At 40.0% G+C, this 22,035-nt stretch overlaps 2 protein-coding genes across 7 annotated transcripts in view; both read right to left on the reverse strand.

The window, feature by feature from the left end:
* Positions 1-6,934: 6,934 nt before the first annotated feature.
* Positions 6,935-16,131, reverse strand: LOC131691721 (27 kDa hemolymph protein-like). Of its 4 annotated transcripts, none has more exons than XM_058978332.1 (7): positions 16,002-16,131; positions 14,986-15,218; positions 7,923-8,232; positions 7,702-7,865; positions 7,484-7,637; positions 7,294-7,423; positions 6,935-7,216 (listed from the first exon to the last, which is right to left on the reverse strand). In XM_058978332.1, the coding sequence occupies exons 2-7, from the start codon at positions 15,038-15,040 to the stop codon at positions 7,109-7,111; spliced, it is 921 nt and encodes a 306-aa protein (XP_058834315.1). In that variant the 5' UTR covers positions 15,041-15,218; positions 16,002-16,131; the 3' UTR covers positions 6,935-7,108. The 4 variants fall into 4 exon arrangements, with proteins under 4 accessions (XP_058834315.1, XP_058834316.1, XP_058834317.1 ...); XM_058978333.1 differs by lacking the exon at positions 16,002-16,131 and adding an exon at positions 15,608-15,793; XM_058978334.1 differs by lacking the exon at positions 16,002-16,131 and adding an exon at positions 15,344-15,551.
* A 4,552-nt stretch (positions 16,132-20,683) lies between these two features.
* LOC131690004 (calcyphosin-like protein) overlaps positions 20,684-22,035 on the reverse strand; it is a 31,777-nt gene continuing 30,425 nt past the window's right edge. For all 3 annotated transcript variants that reach the window (XM_058975443.1, XM_058975442.1, XM_058975441.1), the window contains exons 2-4: positions 21,545-21,822; positions 21,330-21,482; positions 20,684-21,271 (exon numbers count right to left, since the gene is read on the reverse strand). In XM_058975443.1, the coding sequence (XP_058831426.1) occupies positions 21,055-21,271; positions 21,330-21,482; positions 21,545-21,822 (648 nt within the window). In that variant the 3' untranslated portion in view covers positions 20,684-21,054. The remainder of the gene's footprint in view (positions 21,272-21,329; positions 21,483-21,544; positions 21,823-22,035) is intronic.

A 22,035-nucleotide genomic window follows, 5' to 3' on the forward strand; every position in this document is an offset into this window, starting at 1 on the left:
TGTGGATAACAACTCTGTAAATTTATTGTCGAACCAAACTTTCTACTGAAAAGTGAAAGATTGACGGAAAAATAGTTCATCAATTTGGTATTCATGTTTGAAGTATACAACTATGTTGTTTTGAGGATCCAGCATTGAGGAAGTTCAAGTTTGAAAAACCCGACTCGTATCACGAGGTAAAATTGGTTGACATCACTACCAAAAAGCGACTAGGTGTGGTGTATAAACGTAAACACCGCATAGTGGTCAAAATTTGCAAATAATGCTTTCAATTCTTATACGGTCAAACCATAAGGTTTTGAGTTTTGGTGATTTAAGACAAGTTTTTGAAGTTATTAAGACGGATTTTCGGAAGTAGACGGCCATGTTCAAAAATGAAGTGTAAAGAGATTTCTGAAATATTACTTGTTACTCGAAGGAGATAGACAGTTTGAGTCTTCCGCGAAGTTGTAGAGAATGTCATGTCAACTGAAGATATCAACTCTCTAACTGCAGCCGTTTCGTTGTTATGAAGTTTTTGTTAGCATCCTTTAAAAATTAGTTTTTTTTAATTATCTCTTGCTGTATTAATTTCCCTACAACAATGTTCTCTTCAATATTATATTCAATATTATAAAAACCGACAGCTTTGTTGAACATTTTAGGACGCTACGATGTTCATAGAAAAAGTTGCAAAAATATGCAGATGAAATAGTGACGTTTATATTTTATTCAATCTTGAATAATGGGAAAGTAGAAAAGTCTACAATAAAATGTTAATGATCTATTTATCTACCGCTCTTTTGATGAGCTGTTGTCTGCGTTGTCATGTAACTTTTTAGTTGGATCGTCCTCGGTTTCGCTTTAAAACTGGCACAGCTAACGTTTATCAATTTCGGCTATAAACAAAATCGCTAACTAGTAAACATCTGAAATAGAAAATAAGCGGAAAAGAAACAATGAATAGGAAAACCCGGAGCTATTCGGACCTACGTAAGCAAATCGCCCTTTTAGGTGGATAGATGTGAAAGAATTTATCGGTCAAAGGTCCTAATTGTTAGTTTGCAACCTCAGCTACATGTTGGTGCCATAAAATTTTCACCATTCAATGGTAGTCGATTGGCGCATCATGTATTTTTTTTTGCTGTGGTGTGTGCATAGCCGCAAGCCGCTGACCGGAGGTTGATGGAATAGAAGGTCCAAAAAGCCCCGCACGCTCATTTCGCACAAAAGTAATAAACGTCTTAAAAATATTAGGCTAATTCAGGGTGTTTGGTTCATGATTAGGGACTGAGGGGTGAATGAGTGTCATATTTGAAGAAAAAAATCGTTCTACACATACCATCAAATCTCAACCGTTATAGAGTTATTGAACTTTTCGTGTAAAAAACCTCTAACTCGATAACTCTACTTCGCATTTTAAATGTTTTAGTTCCATTGGCAAGGTGGGAAAACATTCTATTGATTGGTGTTCTCATATCTTTCAATTAATTAGTTTTAATGGCCATTTAGTTGTAAAGTAGTTGAAAGTTAGAGTTTTTCATGAGGTTTTTGTTAATTTTCTCAAAATAATGAGTTATGACTATAGCAATATCTATTATCCAAAAGTTGGTTTTTAAGACAATTCATAATTTGTTCTTCAACATCATATTGCTATCTCTTCTCGTTTCTTTGTAATTTTATTACTTAACTTTTCCTGTAATCAGTTTGCAAGTGCTTAAAAGACTCTAATCTAAAAAAACATGCTTCATATTGTTATTTCCAAGGTTTCATTGGAAAGCTGAAAAAATTTCGTATCGATGTATGTACAAATATCTGTTAGTTAAGTGTACTGAATGACTTTTTACTGGTAAACTTACGATTTGCGTTTTTAAGAGTTTTGTAATTATTCTAATTATTAATCAACAAAATTTATCATTACTATTATTAATTTGATGCCCCTTAACATTCTCTATAACTTATTAATTAACACTTTATCCCTACCGCTTTTTATTGCGCTGCTATTTAATAGTTAACACAGCATAACCTCACCACAAATGTAGTGGGTTCGAAATCGTTGTTTTGCATATGAATCAGGAATCAGAATATATTGGCTTAAATGGCACGTTCCCCGTATGTAGTCGGGGATTTGTGCCTTGCCGTGTGTTTTCATAATTTCCTGAGCGGAAGGAAAGGACAAGGAGGTGTAGGGAAGTAGAATTGGAAGGGTGGGAAAAATAACAACACAAAAACAAAAATAAACAACAGGTAAGTTCAACTCACAAGTAGTCCAACTTGCCTGCGAATAAGCCTAAAGCGCTTTACCACATTGGATAAGAAATTTTAGTATGTCTCTGAGTTTCAGTCGTCCAAACATGGTTTCGTCTATATAAGGACGGCCGCAGACTCGAACTCGCAATTGCGCTACCGCTGGACAGTTGCATATCAGATGATATGAGGTTCCGTAGTCGGATTCACAAAGATCACATGAAAAGGACTCAGCGCGCTGAATAGTTGCCATGTGATAATTGAGTTTGCAGTGGCCGCTTAAAGCCCTGGTCAGCATGCCGCAGTGGAGCTTCGAAAAATGTAGGAGATTTTTCGAAATCACTGAGCACGGTTGTTCTAGAAACGCTTTGTTTGGCGACACGTTTGTAAATTTCTCCAATAATTGCGGTGCTCGGTCGAAGCCCAGGACCGTATTTTTCCCTTATCAAACTTGTCGAAATTGGCAGCGCGGGCTCAGGACCAACGAAGTCAATCGCTGAGCCTGCCCTGGCCAATTCTTCAGCCCATTCATTTCCAGTAATACCGCAATATCTGGGCACCCAAACAAGGTAGATAGTGTTGACAATGCTTAGTTATTCGATTTGGGTTCGGCACGCGATCCTTAGCTTGAACTGGGATTTGTCTGAGCTAAGGGCCTTGATTGCAGCCTGACTATCGGAGCAGAAGTTTATAACTCTGCCGGACAAACTCAGTTGAAGGTCCGACTGTACCCCGCACATAATCGCAAAGATTTCTGCTTGGAATACAGTACAGTATCTACCTAGTGAGTGAGATTGTTCCAATCTCATTTCACGACAGTAGATACCAGCACCAGCACGTCCCTCCATCAGAGAACCGTCATTATAACAGACCACTTGCGTTTGTTGTTGAAAAAAGGCACAATAAGTGTAAAAAAAGGCACAATAAGTGCCATACTTTTTCAATTAGAGCTAGTAGTAGTGAAAATTAGATAAAAATACCAAAGTTCAATAACTCAAACACACGAAAACAGGAATAGATAAGTATATCATGTCAAAGAACAAATTATGCAGCTATTTAAGACTAACAATCTGAATTATTAAAATGGTGATGTTAACTATTTAGATTTTCGAGAAATGAACCAAAAATCAAAAAATTGTTAATATTTAAATAAATTACTTTGAAAGGGTTACTTAACTTCAATAGCTGAAACATGTGGGGACATCAATCAATGGAAATTTTTTTTCACACCTGTCCAATGGACCTATAAGATTTGAAATACAAAGTATACTTTTTGAGTTAGAAGTATTTTAGGACAACTAAGTTTTTAACACAAAAAGTTCAATAACTTAGTAGCAGTTGAGATTTGATGGTATGTGTAGAACGATTTTTTTCTCGAAATATGACAGTCAATCACCCCTCGAGAGGTTCTTAACCATGAACCAAACACCCTGTATTTTTGCAAAGTAAATAATACCGCTAACTTGCCCCGCAGGCATCGTCGCCAACTTACTCCAACCGAATATTTTATAAAAAACTAATTAAAAAATAACTTTTGTTTGTGGATAGGTGTAATATCTATACGGACTCTACCCGGGCGAATGATCAGGAGGCTAAAACCCCAATAAACAATAATAATAATAATAATAATAATATACGAATCTAAAAGATCTTTTTACACACTTTCCAAAAATATGATCATTCGGTGAATAGATTGGAAATCACTTGAAATAACACAAAATGTTTAAAATTAAAAAATAATACTTAGTGTGCTCAAAAACACGATATCGGTACCTAGCGCTTTTTTTTGTTTGAATCAAGCTAGTTCGGAATTCAGTCGCTAGGGCGGAGCTGATATCAACTTTTACTAAAGCTAAATAGAAATGTAGTGTCTCCGAGCAAGTGGTTGGTCCTGTCATTGTAAATATATCTTCTGAAGATGCAAACTTTGTAGGTCCTGTATCTTTCGAGATAGAGCATGTTTTGGTTGAAATTTTTACTTACAGATTATTTTCAAAAATGCACCATATTTCAAAACTTGTAGGACCTACAAAGTTAGTATCTTCAGAAGATATACCTGACAAACTACTTTGTCGTAGACATCATCTTTCTATCTCGTTTCATTAAAAAGTTGATAACAACGCCACCCTAGCGACTGACTTCCGAACTAATATGAAATGATCAAATAAAGCGCTAGATGCCGATCAAGTGCATTTTTTGTTCACATACACACAAAAACGCACACACATAGACATTTGCCGAACTTGACGAAATGAGTCGAATGGTATTAGGGACTCTATTGATAGCTTTAAGAAGAGGTGGATAGGTGACATGTACGGTGAGATCCGAGGCCCAATTTGGTACCTCGACATTCGGTGCACGTCCAGTCCATACGTCGTGATTACAATCATCACAAGTTCAAAACGATGGAGAAAAGTGTCGGAAGGTTCCATGTATGGATCGGTTTCACTGCACGTGCGGCTGTTGAATTTTTAACTATTTTAACTGCACGTGCTGTTCCTCACTACAATAATTCTTCAAATAAATCCACTTTTTTCATCAGCCTGCTGCAATTAAATGCATTTTTTCACATTTAATTTTTTTGTTATACCCGTTACCGTAACGTTAGCCGCTTGTCGTTACAACGTTTAATTTAAGCACACACCCACTTATCACAGGAAGAGTAAACATCCTAAAGTTTATTTTTTAATTTTATTTCCGTGGGCTAGGCGGTGGACTCCAGACTACATTTTTTTATGCTTAGAGATTTGTAGCTTGGAGACATGGACATCATTTAATTGCACAATGTAGTAAGTTTAAAATTTAAGTGAGCTTTCCAAAGTATTAAAACCATATCAATTCAAATGTTCGAAATGTGCGTAGTATTCTTGAAGAAACATCAACCACGTGAACCAAACCGTCGAATAAAGTGGCTATGTTTTCAAAAATAAGCAACTTTAAATACATCCCTTTCGTTCTATTCTTCTACTTCATTGGGCTGCTTTTGTTTTACTTATATTAGGTTACTTTTCCACTACTCATGTATACCAAAAAATATGAGTCAATTTATACGCTTCTACTTAATATTTTGTCAGATTTTTTCTTTTAGTTAAGCATGTTATTTTTCCTTTTGTTACAATATCTTGAGTTAGATTCATACTAACACTCACTAACATAATCAGTTGCATATTCTCTCTCATCCAAAACGCACAAACGCCTCTAGCCTTCGCGATAACACAAACGTGAACATACAATTTCAATCATTCACACATACTTACGCATGCAATTTCGCCAACTTCAAAACACCCCGGTAATTAAGTGAACGTTTCAGCACCTATAACTTTACAACCGCAGTCTCAAGCATTAACCCACTGCTCGCACGATCATGAATCGGTAACGTCCGGAAGTCTCTACTCTCGATCAGCCTAGACTCATCCCTTCAGTTGGACCAATAAAAAAGTACGCTAATATTCACTAGACAAATTGTTCCTCTACCATACACTAAATATTAATTATCAGATTCACGGTACGCGCGCGATCGTTCAAGAATACAGACGAATATGCGAATAGCCTCACGATTTTAAAATTGAATTTATGCACGCAAAGTTTTTTATTTCGATTATAGAGGTTTTAACCTTAAGGTCATTCGCCTCTTCGGGTTAGAAAAATCTCTTATGAAAAAATTCGAACCCTATGTGCGGGGTCGGAACTCGAACCCAGGTGCGCTGTGTACAAGGCAATCGATTTACCAACTACGCTACGCACACCCACTGCACGCAAAGTTAAATACACGCTAGCATTCAAACGCTCGAGCCCTTCGTAATCATACAATTAGTAAACACCCCGCCAAACGAGACAGATATGCACCCCTGGACTCGAAAGCCAAAACTCATACCTTCCACTCAAACTCGCCCACTAGCATTCCTACAAAAAGTATCCTACGTGTATTGATTGAACAGGAGTCGAGATATCCCACAATTCCCCGAACATAAGGATTCGTCGATACCTTCGAAATAACCAACCTCCAGCTCACCATTACCTAAGGTTTGTCAACTTTCGAGCGTCCTTTAACGAAATTATAGATTTTTATAGAAAAAATTATTGATGCAGAAGGGTGTTTTGCCAATGTCACCTCCTAATACGCCTACTTTAGCTAAAGAATCCCCTTTTCATTACTCGGTAATAATGCGAAGGATTCCAAATTAAGGCAATCTAGTTTGATTCATTAGGTAAAACACTTATGAGCTCTCGTGCTCTCCACGCTTTACCGAAAGGACAATCTGCGTAGAACTCAGGCTATCTTTAACGATGAAGTAATGAATTGGGGGCAAAGCGTCAATGCTCCTGAGGGTATGCTGAATAACAACAAATTCTGCAACGTATACTTAAGCAGCATCACTGACTTTGTAAGAAGCTGTGAGGTTTTGATTGTAGATATTGAGGCTAATGGAACCGTTGAGATTTGATCTATCGGTGTGAAACAAGCAGTCGATTTTGCGACATCTATTATAATGTTTCTAATGTTCTCCTGGTTTTCCCAATATAAATTTTATCACAATGAGAATGTGATATTTGGTATACCGCAGATTTGCTCAGGGTTTCTATTAGATCTTTTGTGGATTTAGGTATTGATTTTAGTTGGTAGTTTCTTCTACTGATAACAACACCCTAAGTGAGGTATAACTGTATACCTACAATACATGCGAAGATTTAAAAAAAAAACAATTACAGTAAATCAAATGTATTATTCGAACGGATTTCTGATTTGCCATAACTCAGTTTAAAATATCAAATGCAACATTCTCCGTTTCCTGTACACCTAGATAATTAAAATGCCCTGAACTTGGTTACAAGCGTCTGCTTTTGCTATCACATGGAACATCCTCCGCCGATTTGCAGCCGATCAGTGTATCAGGAACTTCGCCACAAACACCATCAGCCAGGTGACTAGAAGAACGTGCATTGATGATTTCGTTAGATCAGCTGAGCTTCTTCGGGATGTCTGTGCAGCCTGTTGTTGGAAATAAATGGGAGAAACAAGAAACGAATTATGTCAAAACAAATTAAATAAACGTCTGTAACAATTACCGTAGTGAAATTGGCACACGGAGTTTCCCTTCGGACAAATTTGAAAAGTGATTCCACAAGGTTCGCTGGTGTCGATTCCTTGCAGTCTTCCAAGACGTTCACGAAACACACTCGAAGTTTGTCCATGTCGCTGTAAAGCATACGAAGCAGATGATAATGTGTTGAAAATTGTAGTTGGGCGATAACTTACTCGCATTGTTTTTTACCCATCACCAACTTTGGAATGCCCTCGGAAGCTCTGGGTGTGGACTCGTCCAGATATCCTCTGAGAGTACCGTTGAAACAATCGATTAATGGTTGTTTTTGCTCTTGGAAGCATTCTGGGCCTTCTTCGGCAATGAACACTGAAATTGATTTTAAAACATGTTGATTTCGTAAAGTATTTACAAAACACTTGAAACATCTTACAAGCAATCTGATCTCCATCCTTGTGGCACACAAAGTTCAGCAGCCCGTGCACAATATTCACAAGCACTCGCTTGCTTTCCCGTTCCTCGTCGTCCAAGCAAACATCGACTTCGTTGGAGAAAGTATTGATACACTCGATCGCCGTTGATCGCCTTCGACAGTACCTGAAAGAATAATCATGTTTAACAAATTTTACGACTAGATGTCCAGTAGCAAAATACTTATTGAATACTGTGTCCAGATCGCCCGTTGGTTTTGCCAGTTTGATTTCGTTCTGCAGATCGCTAAAGTCAATCAAATCCTTTAAACATTCACTCAGTCGCTGTCCGGCTTGTTCAGCTTGTTCGAATGCGGCATCGCTACCGGCTGATTTCGAGCATTTATCTTTCACAATTTTCTGAATATCCTCCAGGCTGGGCAGGGTGATGTTTTGGAACTCTGGCGGAATCATACCCTCCGGTAGATGTTCTTTGAGTTTGTCTATGTCGAGGTCTTTGATGTCCGCTGGTAGATCGTCGGCATGCGCAGGTGCTACGGAAGTGGATTTAGAATTTATATTGGTAACGTTTCATGAATCGGAATGCCAAAATGTTTCATTGGGATGTTTTTGTTCTACAGTCAATGGATTTTATGTAAATTGGTTGTAATATATTGGCAGTGTTCCATCCACTAAGGCCACTAAAATAACAAAACTGGCATGACTCCTTTAGAAACAACACCCGTAAGACGATCATGTGTTCTGGCATCGCTCCCCTTTCAAAGTGCCCCATGTGCGCCCAATTGCAAATTTCTGTACTAACTTGAAGGGGAGGATCTATTCGAACAATTTTGTGGCGAGCACTGAAATTGAACTGATCAATAAGACGCCAAGAGAGTTAAAGAATATCACATCTTTCTTTTCGAAGGCTCTGCCCAAAGTTCCGGCGAATCTGCCCGACAGGAAGAGGAGTAATATTTGTGAAATCGTGAACTAATACAGAAATCAATGAAAATGTATTGTTTTGATATATTTTATGACCTTTATGACATGAAGTGAAGGGAAAGACAACTTGGGTAATTTTAGCGTTCAGTAATTTAGAAAGTGTTCCTGAATATGTATTGGACGTTCTTAGGAAGGAAGGAAAATTAGTGTAGATAAATGTAGTCTCGAGCGTTGAATTATTGAACCACCATCTAGCTTACTTTGATATGCCTGATGGGTGACGGCGATGGAAATGAGCGAGGGGTGGGCCTGTTGGAGAGGAGATGGTGGTGGTTTGATGGGGAGGCTACTGAGGAAGGTTTGACGGGGAACGGCGAGGGTAGGGTGGTGTGACATGGGGGTCAACTTTTTTAGATTACATAAAATCTCGACATTTCATGCATTTTAAAAACATTTGGCATCAAACAAATTTTAATTTTTTTCTTACTACCCCCTTTGAACATTTTTCGGTTCTTGCTTTATGGAATCAAGAACCATCGTAGGTCGCCAATGTGGTCTAAGCGACTTTGGTTAATCATTATTGATCTAGGCTTGCAATCCAAGTAATTTGGCACCCATTTTGATAAATTTTGCATAATTTTCATATCATGGTGGTACCAGTTCATATGGGTAATTGATTTTTATCCGCACTTTTCCACCACACTCCGGAACTGGCACTCAGATCGACAGAAAAATCAATAACGGACGATGGGAAGGTTGTATTTTTCATTTTTGACTAAATTTGTGCAAAGCGGTCCAGCCATCTGAGAAATAGAGGTGACATTTTTGCCTAATACAGACACTAATGGGATGCGGCAGAGACAGCTGTTCGGTGGCTTGACGATCCTCCCCTGACATACTGCGAGCTGGGGAGTTTTGCTGGGATATGGTGAGGTTTGGGCAGCATTGGGCTCTGTTAAACCTCTATAAAATGCCATAATTCCGAAAACAGCTCCGACGAAGCGAGTCTGTGCTGCTTTTGCTAAGATTCTATCAAAGATGTTAGCATAAAAGCACCCTAGCCCAACCGGAGTGCCAACTGGCACATCAGGATCGACGCCAGTAACATCTTGATTTCGTCATACTGGTCATGGCGAACGTCAACGGACAGGACACGGAGCATGAATTGGATGGCGACTTCGAGCTGTCAAGCGTGCTGTCCTACTCCCTGAGTAAGATAGGATAACACCGACCTGAAATGGCGAGTGGACCAACAGAACGGCTGCCTCCGTCCCGCTAATAGTTGGTGGTACTTGGTTCGGATGGACCATTCCCGATTTTACGCCGATGCAGTTCTAAACACTACTCCTCATGAAGGATAGTGTCAACCGTGGCATGAACGTATCCTTAATTCCCCCGAAGCAGGGGAAGGAGAAGCTGGTTGAAGAACACGCAAGTTTCCGTGACTCCAAAGAGGGCAAGAACCTTGACAGGAGACGGAAGACCTGATGGGCCAAAGAGACAGTCGCGCGAGGACGCTCTGACAGCCGAAGGGGAGAACGCCACTCAACAGGGAGAAAACTGGAGTACCGTTGTAGGTTGTATGCGAAAGCGCAAGGAACAGAGAAAGGTGGAGTAGAAGAGGAAAAAATCTTCGGCTCGTCAGAAGGCGCCGAAGAGAGCAGCTTTGTTCGTCAAAGACAATGATGCGACGACGTATGTAGCGTTCCTCATGAAGGTCAGAAAGGACCCGGAGCTGAGGGAATTGGGTGGAAACGTGGTGGGAACTGAACGTACTCAAAAAGATGAGATGCTCCTCGAAGCAGGAACACATGACAAGTATAACCGGCTAGCGAAAGTGGAAGACGAAAGCCTTCAACGAAGACCTCTTCGTGGAGGTACTTCTGCCGGAAAAGAGGGCTGAGAACGTGGATGCGGCTGACCTAACAAGAAGGATTGTGACGGCTTGAGGTATCACAATGTCGCGAACACTGGAGCCATGCAATAGACGACGTCCAGCTTACTGGTGGAATGAGATGCTCAGTACGCTACGCGCTATCTGTTTCAGAGCCAGACGGTGGGCTAATTGGAGCCAAGGCCTTGGCTTTTCGGGAAACTAGGGTCGCTTTAAAACAGGAGATCAAGCTTAGCAAGTCAGTTTGCCACAAGGAGCTGTGCCGAGAAGTAGTTGCCAATCCCTGAGGGTACACGTACCATTTCGTGATGGCGATGGCGATGAAAGGCTTGTTGATGCCAGCTGAAATGTACCCGGGTAAGCTGAGAATAATCGTTTAGGTTTTCATTCCGCAGCACGATCCAACTACCTGGCCACCGACACGGTATGGCGAACAAGAAGTAGCAAACACAGACGATGGGCAAGTGACTAACGATGAGCTCACTGAAGCGTCGAAAAGACTGAAATCAAAGAAAGCTCCTGATCCGGATGAATTACCAAATGTGGTGTTGAATGCTGCGATCCTGGCATATCCAGACATGTCCAGGATGCTGCTGCAGAAGTGTCTGGATCAAGGCAACTTCTCCGAAATGTGAGCGCGGGCTGTCTAAGATATAGTTCGGGTTTCGCAAAGGAGTATCGACAGTGGAAGCAATTCGGATAGTGCTCGAGAAGATATCTAAACAGAATTGAATAGGAAATCGATATTGCGCTGTGGTCACGATAGATGAGAAGAATGCGTTTAAGCATCGCCGCAGCGCTGAACAGAATGAGCGTCCCCATATATCTATGCCAGATCCTGAAGAGCTACTTTCAGAGCAGAGGGCTGCTGTCCGAGACGAACGAAGGGTAGAAGTCAATGCGAGTCATAAGGGGCGTTCCTCAAGACTTGATTCTCTTAGTCCAACTCATTGGAACGGGATGTACGATGGGGTCTTGATACTGCGGCTACCCAGGAATTGGAAAATCGTGGGCTTCGCGGACGACGTGTCACTAACGGTGATGGTGAGACACTTGAAGAGGTGTCATTGACGGAGACGATAGACGCGATCGAGAACTGGATAAACGGGGTCAAGCTGCAAATAACTCACAACAAGACGGAGGTGTTGTTGGTCAGCAACTGCACAGCGGTTCAGCGGATGCAGATCGAGGCAATTGAGAGTGATAATCAAAGACCGGTTGACCTTCAACAACCACGTCGACTACGCCTACGATACGCCGGCGATGGCAACAAACCCAATAGCGAGGATCATGTCAAACGTCGGCGGTCCTAGAAGCAGCCATCGTCATCGGTACTACAATACGGGGTTCCTACCTAGGGTACGGTGCTGAAAACCAAGCTGAACAGAATCATGTGGTCTTCGAATGTCCGAGGTTCGAAGCGACGCGCAGACAGATGCTTGAAGCGGAAGGACCGGACATCAACCCGGATAATGTTGTCTACAGAATGACAAGCGACGTAAACAAGTGGTGATGCAGATCATGACCGCTTTACAGCGGTAATGGCGTGATGAACAGCGAGCAACGGCTTTGGTTCAGTGGTAGCGAATTTGCAGGTTGGCGAGATATTTCTTGTACCAACGAGTCCAGAAGTGATGAGTTAGCTGTTGCACTCTTTCTCATCGAGCCAATCAGAGTTCAGGAACTTCGTGGCAATATGGATCTGGTATCACATCCAGCGGACGACCAATCAGGAAATGTTCCGGCGTTAGAGAAAACTCACCGAAAGGATTGTCCGGCAACCGTGTGATTGGGCGAAAGTTTGGCGTTGATTCGACCTGAATCAATGCGTTTTGCAGTTTTGATTCGGTAAAGTGCGCATTTCCGAAGATTTCGTGAAGCAGGGTCTTCACGGACTTTACGCAGGCTTCCCAGATTCCACCGAATGTGGGAAAGCGAGCTGGAATGAAGTGGAACTGTATCTTGAATTAAAGAATATCTGTCGGTCTACGGCTCCCAGCGGAGGCCAAGTGCAATCACGGAGGATTCGTGGCTCAAAGAGAGCACAGTTTCCATCTCTCGGAGCTCCAACGGAATGGTATCAAGAACAGCTTGACAATTCGAAGACCATTGTCGTAGAGGAAGTCCAGCGCAAGCGAGGATTGCGATGAACTGAATCGGGCACATTCGTCAAATTAGGGGTCCATCTTCTCCTTATTCCGGCATGATTCCTTCATGGAACTCGAAGTTAGTGTGCGGCGCAAATCGATGTTCTTCGATTTCATCATCATATACACGGGAATCTTGATTCAAACGTTGTTGTATTCGATGTTGTGTTGCAAGAAGCTCTTCACAATGATGTTTTCAGTTCCAACTGAACTTCTGACGCTATTATCACCTTTTGGCACAGTTCCACCAACCGCACATTTGGTCGTTTCAATCCTGTAAATTTATGATATCACTGCGCAACTAAAGAAACGATACTGTAGGTTTGTGCAGTGGATAAGCAACAAAGTAATAGAAATTAATTACTTACTTTATTGATAGCTATGATAGAGTAATTTTTTGCTTCTACTCGGGTCAAGATCAGAAGTTTGACTGAAGCATAGCTTACCAATTAAAGTATATTTTTAACAGTTCATTTCGCTTTGGTGTTATTTAGTTATTTTCGGCAAAAATATTCCAGTACCGGTATTTTACCAGTACTACTGGTACTGAGGGCTACAGTACCGTAGAACCGATACTTGTCAAAACAGGTCGGTACTAGGAACCCCATTTCTAACGGATGTTTTTTGAATAGATTGTGTTTCTTCTTAAGATATATGTTCAATTCGAGGCAAAACAATTTCGTTTAGGATCCAATTTAGAATTGAAGCAAATAATGTATTTTCTAAAATCATTTTTGTGGTAGTCATAAAAAGAGCTATACAATCACTTCCAATGATCATTTATTATACAAAACTGAAAAGTTATATCTTTAAAGTGCCGTTAGTAACATAAGTTCCTGGATTCCACAAAGCCACAGTTTGGACCATGCACGAGGTCGTCTACCTTCTCCAGATTCTAGGAATTCTGTATTTAGTCTCATTAACGTACACACAGCAATCTACTGCTTGGCAGACTTCACCTAGCTGGACGGTTATCCACGTTTGACGGCTAGATTTTTGTTTCTATACGCGAGACATTCCTATAAGATTGAACCAGTCGAAATAATCAAAACTGTCCATCTTGCCCCACTAGTGCACATATTTTTTAAACGTTTGCACTTATTCACTTATCAATCAATCAATGTTATTTTCAACGAACTTAACAGTTATATCAACGAAATTAAAGAGAAATCAGTGAAGAAATTGATTTTTGCATAATAAACCTTAAAATAAGGGGCTTGAAAATTACATCCGCACGAAGATACACTACTGATTATCAATGTTTATTTAAATTGTACATATTTAACAGTAATCAAGGCCTACTGAGGGCTACATAATGATAGGGTACGATACAAATTCAATTCATTTTAAATTCTTAAAGTAATATACCTAAAATAACCATGTGCCCGTCTTACTTCCCCTGTCCGTCCTATCCAAAGTTGCCCTACAAAATACTCATAAAAGGTTTCGAATCGAGCAACCTAGTATCCGAACTACGTGGGAATCGTGTAAATTGAGCAAATTTATTCTGATTCCAAGGGTATGTATAGCAATGAGTGAAAAAACAGGAAAGACTGCGCGTAGATCCTCTAATCCTATAACTAGTATCACTAACAAAGAAGCTAACACCAAATAGGACTGATATATATTTTCAACCCGTGAGACTGAAGAGCAACTATGAAGATCCAGTCATGAGTAGTAATGACAGAATGGCCGGATACAATCCAAGAGAAAGCGAATAGCAAATTGCACTAACAAATTCCAACGATCGAGAATTAATAATGGACTTTTCATTTACACGTTGTAATTCATATATTTACCCACGGTCGCGTCAATTAAATAAAATTATAGATTTGAATCATTCCAAATAATAATCGGTAGGAGGGGTACTCATTGTTTTAATTTTAATTAGCAATAACATAAATCCTATGCGGAGTTGAACAAGCTACGTTGTTACAAAATGTTTTGACATTTATAGCTACGCACGTCATTTCATAATTGCTACACATCTCGATCGTTTCACACCTCATTGGCCATTGCTGTACCTGAGGTATCGATAAGAGTACTTTGTGTATCTGACGTATGGCTACGATGTAATTCCAGTTGAACTTTACTCTGTGTAGCTCAGATCCCTTATCTGCCTATTCGAAAACTTCCCGATAAGAATGGACTTAGCTACTTCCAACAATAGAACCAATCAATTTTCTTCGTGCTTACCAATACAATTCAAACTTGAACTTGGGATCGAGCTCTACAGTTAATAAAAACGACACACTGTTCGCCTGCGCATTGCTCGTAGTCAAGCATGTTTTGTTATTATAAATTTTGATTTGAAAACTCACCTGCGAATGCTGCAATGATGAGACCAACGGTTAGCACTGAAAATAGCCGGTTCATGTTTATTCCGTTTCACCACTCAACTACTGGACTAGACTGAAGACTTTTGTTACTTGTTCCGAACTGAATCGGCCGGTGACAGGAAAACGACTGCGACAGTAGCAGTAATCTACCACGACGTATTTCTTATCAGTCTATTACTGATTCCTCCGTCGAAGCTTTTGTCTTTATCAGGTACCTGAAAACCGATTCATAACGAAAATAAATTATAATTAAGCCACAAAGCACAGAGCGACTTATCGAAGCCAGAGACCGTTCGGCTCTGAACATTCCTTATGTTTGATGTAAATGTTACTGACCGACCTGGTGCACTTGACAAATTTGTACGGCGATTCAATCAATTCGTTATCGTACAGTCAGTACTCGCACAGTGCGGCAGAAGTGAACAAACAGTATCAGATTTTTGTGACAAACTGATAGAAACAAATAGTGTCGAACAACCGTCACTGGCACTACACAGATCTCTACTACGCTAAACGAGTTGCTCTTTTGAACTGCGGGATCGTTGTCCATCAATCTCAAACACGAGACTATCAGCAATTATTTGGAATGTTAATTGACACTTACTTAATCTAAAGATACCTATATCGTATCATTGAATTGTTATTACTGTTTTACAATTCTCGAATGACACACAAATCACTGCACACTAGATGTACGATCGAAGAGACAACAGAAAGTCTTCTGATGCCGATGGTTCCACGCCAACTTGCTGCTACCCGTTTTTACGAATCATGTACAAACAAACAAGCGCAAAAAGTGTGTTCATTTGTGACCCTGAAATGGGTTGTTAAATATTTTCGGCAACCAGTTTTTTGGCCATCACATTACATTACTCACTCATACGACGTGCACAATCTGAGCTCTCCAAAGTGATAACACTGATTTCCTTAAATTTTGCCTACATCATTCTAAGGATTAAAACATTGCAACGTGTATGAAGATGGTGACTGATATCTACCTCTATCATCTGTAAATATGCGGGTGAATTCGTAATATCACTTTTGTTTATTCAAAGCTTTCGGTTAATTCAAATGACCATCCAAATCGAACATAACAAACGGCGAGAGAACGAACCCATATCGACGAAGCAGTAAAAGTAAACTGAAGACGGTCAGTCCAGATTCTATGGGACTAGCGTAGTCGTAGTGTGCGATGCGTTGCCTTTAATAAACATGTAAGTGAAGGTCGACCATGTGAATGCCATAGGAAAGGTAATCGAAAGAAATATAGATGATATGGAGCGCTGGTGTTCCAAAGCAACATGACCGTTAAGTGGAGTGTTTTTGAACACATTGCGTTTGTGTGCTGCATATTTTGTTAACGAGTTTTAGAAAAATTCTTATTTGACTAGATATACAGTGTAAAATAACAGATCCTCGCACTCAACCAAATTACAAATTATTAAGCCGATTAATTTGTTTACTAATTTAAATTCGCTTTGTTTGTCTTCATTACAATGTTGTTTTTAAGTTTGCGTTCTAGTTTATAATGTTATAAACTTCTTTTTGTTAGTTCACTTGAACACAATTCATATTCATTACACATTACAATATTAGAAAATATTATCGAAAACTCTCCACAATTTGACGAATTTCACAAGTAATCGTCAATATTGGCTCATTTTCAATTTAGGTTTAACCCTTAACCCTTTTGAAATTTATTTGTTGGAAGTATTGTTTTCAATAAGATAAATTAAAAACTCAGATTTGAGAAACGTTTCAAAAATTGCAGTGAATTTAAACTGGACATTAATGTTGTAAATTTTGTAAATAGCGCCTCTCCCCTAGGTTGAGGGGTTTGACGGCATTGCAAACATCATCAAGCATATTACGTGCATCAATGCTAAAGAACCTCTGGCAGACCATTGCTTTAAGATGATTATTGCATTACGCCTCGATAGCGGTGCATCGAGGAGACCCAGAGGGCCTATGGGACTTTTTTAAGTTTTGTGTTTTTTCATGCTCTGCACCAAAGCCCTACTAACACTCAACCATTAGCCTGTGCGGGTGGCGTGACAGCCTGGCGGGATGACGTAGATTGACTTTTGTTGTGGGTCGTGTTTGCAGTTTTGTTCCACAGTTTATTGGTATTGTTGGTGGACAAGGCTCACGGTGGGGGTTATTTTGTGTCCATTTATAGCTCGATTTCGTCATCGTGCACAGGCAAATTAAATAAATTAAATAAATGTTTAATTGGAAACCTATTAGTGGTCGTTTTGTAATAATTGTAGTTTTTAGTACAAGTATACAATTGTTATGTGCAAGTCGTATGTCTATCTGTGTATTTGTTCGTCTAGGAATTTGTGACAACTGGGTCAGGGAATGGATGCAGAACTGGCGTATACGATATAATAGTGGCTAACACATCCGGTGTTCAATTTCTGCATTCGATGCTATGCTAGTTTGATTATCCACTACTCATGTGTACCAAAAATGGTATAGGTCAATTTGTACACTTCTAAATTTTCTCTTTGCATCTTTTTTTTCTTTATCGGGCCTTTTATGATTCCTTTTATTACTATCTCCTAAATAGATTCATACTAATACTCACTAACACAACTAATTGCATTTTCTTTCATATACATACAAACGCTCGTGTCCTTCGCGATAACACAAACCTGGTTACAAACGCGAACATGTAACTACAAACATCTACACATACCTACACCAGCGATCTCGACAACATAAAAAACACCGGTAATTAACCTTCCAGAAGTCTCGCTAGTACACGGAGTGCACGCTGCTCTGAAAATCTAGCGAAATCGTCTTAGAACACCACTGGCTGCTCGTTCAGTGGGCCATTTGCGCGACTTCCGGAGGGTTAAGTGAACGTTGTAGCACCTGTAAACTTACAAGCGCGGTCTGAAGCATTAAACCACCGCTCGCGTGATCATGAATCGGTCACGCCCGGAAGTCTCCACCCTCGGTCCTAGCAGCATAGACTCATGGCTTCAGTTGAACCGATCAAAAAATTACGCTCATATTCACTAGACAGCACGTTCCATGGCGACATGTTCGGGTACTTTAGTGATATGGGAAAAAAATCTCTTCTAGCATCTGTACCATACAATAAAAATTAAGCATCAGATTCACAGTCCGCGCGCGATCATTCAAACATACACGCGAATGACCACAGGATTATAAAATCGAATTTATGCACGCGAAGTTACATCACGCTAGCGCAAGCGACAACCACGTTAACATACAAACGCTCGAGCTCTTCGCGATCATCCACGCACACCTACACCCGCGATATCGCAAACATGAAAACACCTCGGTGACTAAGTGAACGGTTTGTCACATAATAAATTTACAAGCGCGGTCCCAAGAGTGAACCTACAAACACCCGTGTTCATGAATTGGTTACGTCCGGAAGTCCTATCCTAGTAGCATAGGTTCAATGCCTTCAGGTGGACCAAACAAAAAAATGACGCTCATATCTACTAAACAAGTTCCATGGCGACAAAAAAAAATCGAATTTATGCACGCGATGTCACATACACGTGACAAACACGTTAGCATACAAATGCTTGAGCACTTCGTGATCATCCACACAACCTACATCAATGTTACTTGAAAAACATTTTTCTACAACTTTGCTGAAGTAAGTACCTTGCTATACCATTTTGTTCGAAAACTAATTTTTCGAAAAGAATGTTCGAGAGGAACACCCTAGTTACATTTTACTTTAAAAAGAAAGCCAATTTTGTTCCCAAAAATATTCTCTCAGACATAATTTCTCTAAAATGAACGGTTGGGAGTTATTGATTTTTGTACCGAAAAACCGCCCTTGTGAGCCATAGTGCACGGTTATAAAATCGAATGTATACACGCGAAGTCACATACACGCGAACGCATGCGACAAATCCGTTAATATAACGCTTAAGCCCTTCGCGATCATTCAGTCACACCTCCGCCCGTGATCGTGCAAAATTGATAACACTACGGTAATAAGGCAAACGTTTTAGCACTTACGAAGTCACAGTCCCGCAAATCCTTCCGTCCTAGCAACCATATTTTCAGTTGGACCAATCAAAAATAACATTCATATCCACTAGACAACACGTTCCATGTCGACATGACCGGGAGCTTTAGTGGTATTGAAGAACTCAGTTTCTTCTAGAATTTGAACGGCACACCGAACATTAAGTATCAGATTCAAGGTCCGCGCGCGATCATCCAAAAACACGCTCGAATATTCGAAAGGAGAAACGGTCATAAAATAGAATGCAAACGCACACGCGATCGAACACGTTAACGTACAAATGCTCGAGCCGTTCGCGATGATACACAAAGACGAACATGCAACCGCAATCATCCACGGTCAACTACGCCATCTTGGATTTTCGACGCATGGTCTCGCTCATTATTTGATGCAGCACGCCAATTGATCAATGGTATCTTCATGTTGGATTATCGAATGTCACACTACGAATCAGTATAACCGAAGCTCGTCCGTTACAGTTCTTTGATTCAGAAATGTCGCAAAGCAAGTTAAGTGCGTTGAGGTAATTCTTGACATAAAACAATTAGTCTTCCAACATCTTCTTTTGGCTTTTGGAAAATCACGGAAACCCAAGTAATAATAATTGGATCTACACAATAATTGTTAGACAGATACTTGCATACTGGTGCCTTGTGTAGTGGAGAAAGTAAGAAGTTAACACAATCCAGACAAATCTTTAGATATGGTCCTGATGGCGATGACTGCTGCATTCACGACTCCTGAACAAACAGTATATGTGTTTCTGAAACAAGAATCATTCTCTTGCGCATACCATCTTAAGTCTGGAACAGGAAACCATTAGATTGTGCAACTAGCCATACACGATTTTGGCCCCAAATTGTTACTTTGAATGAGTATATACTTGCTCCCAGTCACCTTAAACTGACAAGTAATTTCCTAATTCGAGGTCGAAACTAGTTATCGCATCCTTTTAGGGGTTTACGGTCATTCCGACATTACTGTAAATGAATTGACGGACGAGATGATTAGAGTAGGCGTTGCAGCTGACTTCGTTGATTCAGAACCAGTTTTAGCACTGACGAACAATTGAATAACCAATAACGCACAATTGTCGCTCTTGGGCTGTCCGAACATGCCACCCGTCCAAACAAAAACTTTTATGGCGTATGTGAATCCGAAAACGTTAAATAATGGTTGCATTTTTTCAAGTACAGTTACAGTATTCTAGTCAGGGCACTAAATGGACATTGCATCACTTATCACATGACTATTATTAAGCGTGCTGAGTATTATTCGTGTGATCTTTAGAAGCTGCTTACGGAACTCTACAGTAATGCAATTGCGTATCCGAATCTGTGGTAAAAAGCTACAGACTATCAGTAGTGTTCATAGCGGAGATGGGCGACCGGCAATGGTAGCTATCATCCTGTTGAGGTTTTATATGGATCGTATTGAAGTTTACTCCTACTTACCTCTACGTAAAGAAATCCATAATAATCAGCAGGGAAACATAAAGAATTCAGTATGCAATCTGCCAAAGTCATCGTCTGAACGCAATGCAGTTTTGAGATTTGTCAAGTTAGATAGTTTAAGTCAAATAAATTTTCAGAGTCCAAGCCTTTATTAGGTAAGAATAACATTTTATATAGTGCTGCAAAAGTAATAATGCACAAATCACAAAATCATACTTTTATTGAATATCAAATTTATTTTCTTACATTGTCACAATTGTCCTTAGTATGTTCCTTTACATGATTAAATAGTTTGTTCCAGTTTAGAATGATTAACTGATTTTTAAAAACGTTAGATCAATGACTAATAACCAACCCAACGGGAAATTATACGTAGTTCAATGACTATGAATGTTCCATCGCAGCGTATATCGCGTACAATCAACTCCTTTAAATTGTTCTTTTTTGGTAGTATGCTGCTTGTTTTAAATGTGTATCAATAATAATAATAATAATAATAAATAGTATTGTTGCATTTATAACGACTTATGTATACTATACGATATAAGACAACTGTGTTCAACTGTGCATGATTTACAACTTATAGGCTTGACGAACCATCAGATCGAAATAAGCGTCCGAGTCGATCGATGCACTCAGCCCGGAGTAGTAGTTAAGGAATTCTTCCTTCGTAACGGTTCCATCGACATTACCATTCTCTTCGAAATTTGCCAAGAACTTTCGCAAAATAACGTCCTCCGTTTCTTCACCGCTGATGTACAGCGGATGATTTTTGACCGAATATACGTTCCTGAAGAAAAAAACGAGTTTAGTTTAATTGCTATACGTAAATGTACAAATTTTGTTACTTCAAATCTTCGACGGTTATAGCTCCATCTCCAGTTTTATCTAGCTTTGCAAAAGCCTGTTCCACGATGCTCTTCCTAGAGTCGGACATGAAAGGTCTGATTGCTACAAGAAATTCCGTCATATTGACTGAGCCACTTCCATCGGTGTCAAATCTAAAGTACATTTACTACAGTTACTCCCGTGTCCGAATAGAATTATGATTATACTCTCTCACTTCTTGAAAATATCGGTGGCTTCCTCATTCGTAACATCCAGACCGGTATCATGCAGACCCTTGATGAATTCCTCCACCGAGAGAGCTTTGCTACCGTCGTCATCCATTCGGCGGAAGCAGCGTCCCAGGCCCAGGATTCCCGATGCACCGCGGGCCAGACACATGTGCCGTAGCTTCTCGATCGAGTCCGTGAGCGACCCAGAGGACAGAGCCCGACGGCTGCGGTTGATCATTTCCGATTCGTGACGAGACATTGCACTGACGGGACGATGTGCCATCTGAGGAAGGGAAGAAATAATTTTTTATTAGTAAGTTTATGTCCGGTCACTTTGAACATGGATTGCTCGACAATGTTCTGTTTACAGAAAGTTAATATATCTGTAAAAGAATAAGAAAAGTAGGCCAAGCTGTTTTCGGTGCTAATGGTATTTTCGTTTTTGACAGTGCACTACACCGATGTAGTCGGTGATCTACTCATTCATTATTGCACT

Source organism: Topomyia yanbarensis, chromosome 3, assembly GCF_030247195.1.
Source record: "Topomyia yanbarensis strain Yona2022 chromosome 3, ASM3024719v1, whole genome shotgun sequence".
NCBI lineage: Eukaryota > Metazoa > Arthropoda > Insecta > Diptera > Culicidae > Topomyia > Topomyia yanbarensis.

Bases quoted from the DNA above. Each gene is read 5' to 3' on its own strand.
- LOC131691721 (XM_058978332.1), bottom strand. From the start codon at position 15,040: ATGAACCGGCTATTTTCAGTGCTAACCGTTGGTCTCATCATTGCAGCA. The intron at 7,638-7,701 runs GTAAGATGTTTC...AATCAATTTCAG, and splicing joins GGATGGAGATCAGATTGCTT to TGTTCATTGCCGAAGAAGGC. The intron at 7,217-7,293 runs GTAATTGTTACA...TTCCAACAACAG, and splicing joins CGTGTGCCAATTTCACTACG to GCTGCACAGACATCCCGAAG.